At 36.9% G+C, this 11,247-nt stretch overlaps 1 protein-coding gene across 1 annotated transcript; it reads left to right on the top strand.

Moving 5' to 3' along the window:
- The first annotated feature begins 691 nt into the window (after positions 1 to 691).
- LOC106082663 (uncharacterized) lies at positions 692 to 1,385 on the top strand. The gene is made up of 3 exons (XM_013245313.2): positions 692 to 751; positions 812 to 1,150; positions 1,221 to 1,385. The coding sequence occupies exons 1-3, from the start codon at positions 692 to 694 to the stop codon at positions 1,383 to 1,385; spliced, it is 564 nt and encodes a 187-aa protein (XP_013100767.2).
- Positions 1,386 to 11,247: the final 9,862 nt, after the last annotated feature.

The following is an 11,247-nucleotide window of genomic DNA, read 5'->3' as shown; positions in this document are numbered from 1 at the left end:
TTATGGAACAAGTTAGAGGGAAACTAACTTCTCACATTATCAATGGAGTGCTGCCCGATTCAAATTTCAGCTCAAAGATAAGGGGACCTTCTGTTTTGTATCGAGTACGAACTGCGTGTTACTGAAAAGTGACACCTCTTTGTTGAGAATTTGTACAATAGTGAAATACTCACAAATGTTGCCAGCATTTGAGGCATAACCACGGCTGAAAAATATTTTAAGGTGTTCTCGACGGCAGGCGATAGCGGTGGTAGCATGGCCGCGCCACGGTGGCTCCCACTTCAAAACAAATAGCATTGACAAAATTTCAACTAAACCCGCATTTATAAGACTTTTGATCGATAGACTTTGATGACGAACCACTATGCGAAATCGTTAGAATTCGGTTGCTAGGAGCCTCCAATTTGACTTCTACACATGATGATAATGCAGAATCTATGCTTCGATTTCATTACATACATTATTATTTGCTTGATTAAACCATTAAAATAATTAAATAATTCAAATGTACCATTTCAATTCGAAAATTTAATATGGGCCTGCTTCGAAAACCACATCATTGTTTGAGCCACGTTCAAATTGGGCAATAAACTCGTATTGAACAAAAAACCAAGTAGTTAAACTGCTCATTTGCTAAATATAGCCGCTTCTATAAATAACCAAGGCCATTATGGTTCAAACACTCACAAAAATGGAGCAATATGCTGTCCTATTGTCTATTATTACCTTAAGTTCCTTGATTATGGTACAAGTGAGTGTGTCTATTCCTGATAACTGTTCCACATGGTCTTAGAAAACTAATTGTTCATAGGCTTCCGAAGAAAAGAAGTTCAGCATGGAGTTCCACAAAGTAGACTGTATAATTTCCAACCCAAGAGTTATTAAACGATTTGAATGTTTCTATGAAAAATTGGGACCAAGTCGATATTTAAGTGAAGCCGTTTTCATTTTGAATCAACAATTGGACAAAACTATTGAATCCCATATTAGGATACATATTGGAACTGGTGGAAAAATAGTAAAATTCTTAGATATGAGAGTTAATGTGTGTGATACCCTAAAAGCAGGTATTTCTGTACCCATATTGAGGAAAATCATAGCCCTACTTATGGAAAGTAGCAATTTTCCTAGAAAATGCCCTCTGAAGGCGGTAAGTAATTTGTGAAGTTATTTATTTTCAAAATTTAAAAGATGCTTGTCGTTTATTCTGTTTACTCCAGAATTTCCTCTACAATATGTCGAATTTAATCGTCGATGATTCATTCTTCCCTAAATACACACCATATCCCATGGTCTTCAACTATACCACAGATATCTACTCAAATCAGAAAAAAATTGCTATAATACACATTGAAGGGGCTCTTGTGGCTAAGAAGAATAAATGAAGACAAATTCAATCTCTTGTGGAGTAGGCCATTGATGTCCGAAATTAACAAACAATAGGATAGTAGTTACGTATTTTCTATGTATAATGTGTCAATGGTAATGGGAATTAAATAAAATTTTATAAACTATGCATCACCCTTTGGTTGCAACCAAAGCAATTTTCCTAACATGAATGCTGCTCAAGCAAGTAAGCCATAAGATAGGATTTGGGCCAAATCAGATGAAAATTTAGGCTTCAAAGGGCTGCATAAGTCAAATCCGGGGATCGAGGGACAATATCTGTTTATAGGCCGATTCGAATCATACATGGCATGTATGCTGGAGGTAATAACTCAAGTTTTTGTTCCAAATTTCAGCCAAATCGGAGGAAAATTAAGACTTTTAAGGGCTCAAGAAGTCCAATCCGGGGATCGGTCCGAACGTGAGATTATATGTTCGCCGAACTCGCTTCTCAATAAGTCCATTGTTACGCGCGCTGTGTGGCATGTGGCACCGTCTTGTTGAAACCACATGTCATGCAAGTCAAGCTCTTGCATTTTGGGTAAAACAAAATTTGGTATTGGGTTGCCAAAAAAGTAATTGCGGATTTTTTAAAAGAAAGTAATGCATTTTTAATAAAACTTAGAATGAACTTTAATCAAATATACTTTTTTTACACTTTTTTTCTAAAGCAAGCAAAAAGTAACAGCTGTTAACTGACAGAAGAAAGAATGCAATTACAGAGTCACAAGCTGTGAAAAAATTTGTTAATGCCGACTATATGAAAAATCCGCAATTACTTTTTGGGCAACCCAATATATCATCTCACGCTCACCATTCACAGTTACGTTACGAATAGCATCATCTTTGAAGAAGTACGGTCCAATGATGCCACCAGCCCATAAACCACACCAAACTGCGACTTTTTCTGGATGCATTGACTGATCAGGCAATGCTTCAGGCTGATCTTCACTCCCAAATCGACAATTCTGCTTATTTACGTACCCATTAAGCCAAAAATGAGCTTCGATGAACTTTCTTAACAGAGCACGCATTTTGATAATAAAATTCAATTATTTTCAAGCATTGTTAGTTTGTAAGACGATTTATGGTTAAATTATAGACCATACTGAAAATGTGTGACAGTGAAACGAAAAGTGCCTAAGCTGTTTAAACCAATGTTGCCATAAAGATAATAGCTAAAAAAAATCACCGTTTAGAAAAAAGTGAAGTATGGTTAAAATCGGGCTATAACCTGATATAGCTCCTATATAAACCAAACTCTTCGTTTGAGTCCTTAGGCCTATAGAACACCCAGAGAAAAGTTAATGCCGCACGTGCTCATTTCAATACTACACGGTATTGATAGTAAAGCAACACCGTATGGTACAAAAACAATACCGGATGGTATGGATGAAACATAAAATGATTAGTGCCGTTTGGTACTAGCCTTATTACCAAACTGGTATTGGTTTTAATACCAATCTGTTATTGGTTTTAGCACCAGACCGTTACTGGTTTATGTACCAAACCGTTATTGAATCTTCCACCACTTAATGGACCAAAAAAAAAACATTGAAAATAATTTTAATTTAATTTTTTTTTTTCGATTATATATGTCGGCAGGGCCGAATCTTGGAACCCACCATGGGTTTTACTAAAAATGTATACAAAATAAATTTATTTGAAGGGCATAATTTTATTCTGCATACCAAACTTCTGTAAAATCAGCAAAAATTAAAGCTTCTAGAAACCGAACAAGGATGATCGAGAGACCGGCTTATATGGGAGCTATTTCAGGGCATTTGTACTAAGCACAGTTATTGAAAGTCATAATAGAAGACTGCATGCAAAATTTCAGCCAAATCGGACAAAATTTGCAGCTTGTAATGGTTCAAGAAGTCAAATAAGGAGATCGGTTTTTAGGGAGATATATCAGGTTATAGACCGATTTAGACCGTATTAGGCACAGTTATTGGAAGTCATAACAGAACACCACATGCCAAATCGGTTTATAACCTGTTATAGCTGCCATATATACCGATCTTGGATCTAGACTTCTTGAGCCACTAGAGGGCCCAATTCTTATCCGATTTGGCTGAAATTTTGCATGAAGTGTTTTTTTTATGACTTCCAACAAATATCTTAAGTATGGTTCATAACCTTATATAGCTGTCATATAAACCGATCTGGGATCTTGACTTCTTGAGCTACTAGAAAGTGCAATTCTCATCCGATTTGGCTGAAATTATGCATGAAGTGTTGTTGTTGTTGTTGAAGTGACTTCCAAAAACTGTGCTAAGTATGTTTAAAATCGGTACATAACCTGATCAAATCGGTATATAACCTGATGTAGCTGCCATATAAACCGATCTGTGATTTTGACTTTTTAAGCCTCCAGAGGACGCAATTCTTATCGGATTTTGCTGAAATTTTGTACAACGGCTTCTCCCATGACTTTCAACATAGATGCTCACTGTGGTCTTAATCGAACTATAGCCTGATACAGCTCCCATATAAACCAATCTCTCGATTATGCTTCTTGAGCCTCTCCAAAGCACAATTCTAATCCATATGGCCAGAAATATAACCCAAAGACTTCTAATATGATCTTCCACATTCAATTCAATTAAGGTCCCAATCGGACTATAACTTGATATATCTCCAATAGCATAACAATTCTTATTCATTATTCTTGGTTTGCCTAAAAAGAGACACCGCGCAAAGAACTCGATAAATGCGATCCATGATGGAGGGTATATAAGATTCGGACCGGCCGAACTTAGCACGCTCTTACTTCTTTTCAGGACATTTTACTGAAGAACACTGAAAAAGAATAAGGGTGACCTAAGTAGGACTTATTTAGATCCACACTGCCGAAAATCTCAATTTTGACAGTTATTGCTTTATTTATATGTTCATGTCTGATACTGAGCTTCGAAGGCAGCAGGTCCCTTTCCCGCATTACTCTTGAGTCAGAGTTAGGTATGATATACATATATTGATCCGCCCAATTTACACATGTACGTAAGTCTTTCCCTACTGGTTTAAATCCTAAAATTCCAATTGAATTGCTCATTTATTTTACTAAAATTGGGTTTCATTCCCTATACCGTGATCAAAATTACTACTAGAAGCCCAATTAGGGACTTTGACCAGATAACACAGAGTGTCATCTTTAATATACTCCATTCCCATTACCCATTAATATAAGCGATTTAAATTTTTTAAATAATAATAAAACATTCTTAAACCTAAATTTAAAACCTATTAAGTACAGTCAACCAAGTACGCTAGATGAGCAACTAACCAATATATAATCGTTTTTATATATAGCCACAAGGACTTTTGGGTTTACACATCAGTCAAATTATAAGAAAATGTTGTACAAGATCCTATTTTCTGTTATAGCCTTGAATTGCATGATTGTGGGACAGGTGAGTTAGTAAATGTTTCATAATTGTTCATTGTTTCACTTGGGAAACCTTTTATCCACAGTTCGCCAAAGAAAAGAAGTTCAATTTGGAGATTCGTCAAATTGTCTGTTCAAATGCCAATCCTCGACTAATAAAGCGTATGGGATGTTCCTATGAACAATTAGCTCCAAGCCGATATGTTGGTAAAAGCCATTTCATACTGAATCAACAAGTGGATAAAACTGTTGATGCTCATGTTAAAATACACATGGGAACTGATAGAAGAATAGTTAAATTCCTCGATTTCAAATTTAATATATGTGATGCCCTAAAATCAGGCATCTCTATACCTTTAGTGAGGAAACTTTTAACTCTCCTTTTGGAAGGTAGTAATTATCCCCGAAAATGTCCTGTAAAAGCGGTAAGTAAGCCTTGTATAAGGTTATTTCCAAAACTGAAATATTTCTTCTTGCACTTCTTTTTCCCCAAGAATATTCTCTACAATGCCTCCAATGTAAGACTCGATGATACGTACTTTCCAAACTATACTCCATATCCAATGAACTTAAACTATTCCCTTGATATTTTTGTTAATCAAAAACAGGCTGCAACAATACGCATTATGGGAGGCACCGTAGCCAAAGTAAAAAACTGAGAAAAAACAACTAAGTGTGGAGTAGACAAGTGAAGTGAACACTTAAGAAGCATTTAAATTTAAGTATATCAATCATAATCAATTATTCTCCGTGTAATATGTGGTGATGGAAATAAAATGAAACCAACTGAGCTCTAACTAGAGTTTCGTGCACCTTAGAAAACATTTATATTATAAGACTGCCCCACGCTCTAGGAGGGATTTTTTCGCAATTTTTAACGATCCGATTTCGTCTCCTAAACAATATGTCTTTCTGCCCACTGTGCTTCAGTGGTCAGCACGAATATTATACGAACTATTGGTTGCCCAAAAAGTAATTGCAGATTTTTTAAAAGAAAGTAAATGCATTTTTAATACAACTTAGAATTAACTTTAATCAAATATACTTTTTTACACTTTTTTTCTAAAGCAAGCTAAAAGTAACAGCTGATACCTGACAGAAGAAAGAATGCAATTACAGAGTCACAAGCTGTGAAAAAATTTGTCAACGCCGACTATATGAAAAATCCGCAATTACTTTTTGGGCAACCCAATATATATTAGCACTTTTTATCTACCTATCTACTGTGCCTGAGTGGCCGTCCGCATTATGCACATAAATACTTATAGGTCAGACACACAACAGCGTCAGCATAAGTGTTGCCTGTATTGATGATTTCTCTCTAAATTTGGGATTTATTTTCGAAAATAGGGACTACATTTTTTCAATTTTTTGTTAAAAATTTTGTTATTGTACCAACCACCATAGGATGGGGGTATACTAATCTAGTCATTCCGTTTGTAACACCTCGAAATAATATTGATGCTGGATCGTCTCGACATTCTCATTCAATCTAGCCATGGCCGTCCGTCAGATACTCAGATTTATGTAGGTCATTGGGAATTGCAAATGGGCCATATCGGTTCAGATTTATTGTAGATATGGCTACCATATAAACCAATCTCCCTATATGATTCCTTGAGCCCCTGGGAGCCGCAATTTTTGGCCGATTTTGCTGAAATTGAGCATGTGGTGTTCTGTTATGACTTCCAACAACTGTGCCATGTAAAGTCCAAATTGGTTTATAACCTCATAAAGCTCCATATAAACCGATCTCCCGATTTGATTTCTTGAGCTCTTACAAGACCCAATTTTTGTCCGATTGAGCTGAAATTTTGCATGTAGTGTTCTGTTATGACTTCCAACAACTGTGTTCAGCCAAATCGGACAAAAATTGCGGCTTGTGAGGGTTCAATAAGTCAAATCGGGAGATCGGTTTATATGGGAGCTATATTAGGTTATAGACCAATTCAGACCGTGATTGTCAATGTTGTTGAAAGTAATAACAGAACACTTCATGAAAAAGTTCAGCCAAATCGGACAAAAATTGCGGCTTGCGAGGGTTCAAGAAGTCAAATCGAGAGATCAATTTATATGGGAACTATATATGAGTTATAGACCGGTTTGGACCAACTATGGTCCATTTTTTGGAAGTCATAACACAGCACTACGTGCAAAATTTAAACCAAATCGGACAAACATTGCGGCTTGTGAGGGTTCAAGAAGTCAAATCGGGAAATCAGTTAATATGGGAGCTATATCAGGTTATAGACCGATTTGGACCGTAGTTGACACAGTTGTTTGAAGTCATAACAGAACACAACATAAAAAATTTCTGCCAAATCGGGTGAAAATTGCGGCTTCCAGGGCCTCAAGAAGTCAAATCGGGAGATCGGTTTATAGGGGAGCTATATCCAAAGCTGAACCGATATGGCCCATTTGCAACCCCCAACGATCAACATCAATACAAAGTATATGTACAAAATTTCAAGTGGCTAGCTTTACTCGTTCGACCGCTATCGTGATTTCTACAGACGAACAGACGGACATGCCTAGATCGAATCAGAACTAAATACTAAATACTTTATGGGGTCGCAGACCATTATTTCTAGGTGTTACAAACGGAATGTCGAGGTTACTATACCCTCATCCAAAGGTGGTGGGTATAAGAAGTCCCCATATAGACTGATCTGCCTATATAAAGTCTTAGGCCCATTAAAGCCACATTTATCATTCAATTTCGCTGAAATTTGGGACAGAAAGTTGTGTTAGGCCTCTCGACATCCTTCTTCAGTTTGGCTCACATCGGTCCGGATTTGGATATAGCTGCCATATAGTCCGATCTTTCGATTTAGGGTCTTAAATCCATAAAAAGTGTTTTTTTTCCCCCTGAAACTGTGACATGTGTAAGAGTTCTTGAGACTTGAATCAAATATGATCCAGACCACCCTTGCACCATTTGCATATTACTATGGATGTTGTAGATTAGGAGTTATAAATAGGGACGGTTAATTTATCTATGGTGGTGGGTATCCAAATTTCGGCACGGCAAACTTAACACGTTTTTACTTGTTACCGTTTTATATGCTCGAAACGACAACTTATGGACATATAAACATGTTCGAATGAAAATACAACAAATAAAAGCGTGCTAAGTTCAGCCGGGCCGAATGTTATTTACCCTCCACCATGGATCATATTTGTCGAGTTCTTTTCTCGGCATCTCTTCTTAGGCAAAAAAGGATAAAAGAGAAAAAAAGGATAATGTTGACGGTCATGAGAAGATCCATCGGATTATAATTGCGACCTCTAGAGGCTCAAGAAGTCAAGATCCCAGATCGGTTTCTATGAGAGCTTATCAGGTTGTAGACTAATTTTAACCATATTTGGCACAGTTATTGAAAGTCATGATAAAACACGTCACCCAAAATTTCAGCCAAATCGGATAAGAATTGCGCGCTCTAGTGGTTCAAGTCAAGTCAAGATTCTAGATCGGTTTATATAGCCGATATATCCGGTTATGGACCTATTTGAAACATACTAAGCACAGTTGTTGGAAGTCGTAGCAATACACGTCGTGCCAAATTTCAGCTAAATCGGATAGAAATTGCGCCCTCTAGAAGCTCAAGAAGTCAAGTCCCATGATCGGTTTATATGACAGTTGTTGGAAATCATAACAAAACACATCATGCAAATTTTCATCCCAATCGGATAAAAATTACGCACTCTAGAGACTCAAAAAGTCAAGACCCAAGATCGGTTTATATGGCAGCTATATCAACACATGGACCGATATGGCCCATTTACAATCCCAACGGACCTACACTTACAAGAAGTATTTGTGCAAAATTTGAAGCGGCAAGTTAGCGTGCTTTCGACAGACAGACGGAAGGACATGGCTAGATCGACTTAAAATATCATGACGATCAAGAATATATATTCCTTATGGGGTCTTAGATGCATTTTTCGAGGTGTTACAAACAGAATGACGAAATTAGTATACCCCCATCCTATGGTGGAGGGTATAAAAAGTTTAGCACTTTAAGAAGGTTGAAGTGACATTTGCAAAATGTTGTCCCATAATAGTTTAACATTAGTGTAATATTTTTTTCAGAATCGAAATCACCATAAGACATCTGAACAAAAATATGGGCAAGCAATACAAAGTTTTGGCAAGCAATACAAAGTTTAATGACCCAATGATCCCGCCGATGAGTCTCTCCCATTAGTAACTAAAATTGTCGATAAAATATTTCCAATATTTTTATTCGTTTCACAGTCACAGAAGGATTTTGAGAATTTTTCAACCAGTGAGGTGGACATATGTCCTTTTAAGGCTGTAGTAACCACAATTTAGGTCCTATCATGAAAAAAATCATATAAAGATCTATTTCAATAGATATGCAAAACGGTAGTGTAGGGTATTACATAGCCGGCTCCGCACGACTTTTGCCTTTCCCTACTGGTTCTTGTTAGCTTTGGGACCACTATATTTAATAATTATGTATAATAAAACATTATTCCAAACGAAAGCCTGAATTGTTTTAATATAGAGATCGATAGGCAGATAATTGTAATATAGCATAACAATTTTAATAAATCGATAAACATTTATACAAGTAAACAATCTATTGGCTTACCAGTTTTTGTTCGCTCTTCAATTCACATTTAACCGGGAATCCGAAGCAATCAAAATTAATTTAGGAATTAAAACAGACTTTTTTTATTCAAAAACACAAATCCGAACCTTCTTTAAAAAAAATGTTGCAACATAGTCTATTCTTTCTTATTATCTCCTATTGTTTAAAATCAACAGAGGCAAGTAAAGTCATTGAAAGTTTTTCCATGTGGTCATGCGGAAATTTCGTTCTTATAGACCGCCCCAAATTGGAACTTCAATCTGGAGTGTCGCCAGCTTACCTGTAAACCATTAATGCCTCAAGTGGTAAGTCGACTTGAATGTTCCTATAGGCAATTGGGACCAAATCGATTTAGTGGCAGTGGTGTGGTTATGCTCAATCAAAAGTTGGGTTCAGAGTTCGATATCCATGTTAAAGTAACCATTAGAACTCGTGGGAAATATGTAAAATTCCTAGATCTGAAACTCAATGTATGTGATACCTTGAAAGCAAGCATGTCTGTACCTCTTATCAGGCAACTTTACAACGATCTCTTTCAAATTAGCAATTTTCCCCGCAAATGTCCTGTGAAGGCGGTAATTTTGTGCGTTTTTTATCCATAGCATTTGAAATTCTAATGATTTTGTTTGTTTTTCTAGAACTTCCTCTACAATATTTCCAATTTGATTGTGGACAATACATACTTTCCCAAATATGTTCCAACACCGTTGGATGTTAATTTTTCCATCGATTACTTTGCAAATCAAAAACGCTTTGCCATGCTACTAATTGAAGGCGGCATTTTGCCAAAGGCATTGAATTAATGCTGCTCATCTCCTGCCATTATATCCCTAAAGTTTGATGTTCTCAGCACAACTATAAATTTTCTGCAAAACAGTAATAAGTAAAAAACCAAATGGTAATGATAATAAAGAAAAAAGGTATTGTTTAATATAAAAATTCAAATTTCTGGTTGTTTTTGGGCTGAATATAGTATTTGTAATCTTTCTGTACCCTCCATCATGGGATGGGGACATACTATGGTGGAGGGTACTTGTAACAGAAATATTCACTTAAGACCTCAAGTTCGTCAGTCTGCCCGTCCGTCCGTCTATCTATCGAAAGCACGCTAACTACAGGAGGAGTAAAGCCAGGCGCACATATACTTCTTATTAGTGTAGATCGGTTGGGATTGTAAATGGACCATATCGGTCCATGTTTTGATATAGCTGTCATATTAACCGATCTTGGATCTTGACTTCTTGATCCTTAAGAGGATGCAATCATTATCCGATTTAGCTGTAATTTTGCGTATCATGTTTTGTTTTGTTTCGCAACAACTAATCCAAGTATTTTTCAAATCCGTTCATATCCTGATATAGCTCCCATATAAACCAATGTCGGAGGCCACCGTAGCGCAGAGAGATTTCCGTCTATGGCGCTGAAAACCAATGTCAGCGTTGGTTTTCCCCTTATAATGCTGCCAAAGCGGTGTCTCAACTATAAAAAGTAGGCCCCTTATCATTGAACTTAAACATGAAGTGGGCTGCACTCATTGATATGAAAGAAGTGTGCCCCTGTTCCTTAGTGGAATATTAACGATCTCCTGAGCATACTTTTTAGGCCTCTATAGGGCATGTCCGCCTATAGCGCTGAATGCCTGGGTTCGAATCCGGGCAGGAGCATCAGACAATTTTTCAGCGGTGGTTATCCCCTCCTAATGCTGGCGACATCTGTGAGATACTTTGCCATATAAAAACTTTTCCCCAAAAAGGTGTCGCTCTGCGGCACGTCGTTTGGACTCCCTTATCATTGAGCTAAAACTTGAATCGGACAGCACTCATTGATATGTCAGAAGCTTGCCCCTGTTCC

Source organism: Stomoxys calcitrans, chromosome 4, assembly GCF_963082655.1.
Source record: "Stomoxys calcitrans chromosome 4, idStoCalc2.1, whole genome shotgun sequence".
Lineage (NCBI taxonomy): Eukaryota > Metazoa > Arthropoda > Insecta > Diptera > Muscidae > Stomoxys > Stomoxys calcitrans.
This window is presented reverse-complemented; position numbering and strand designations above follow the sequence as displayed.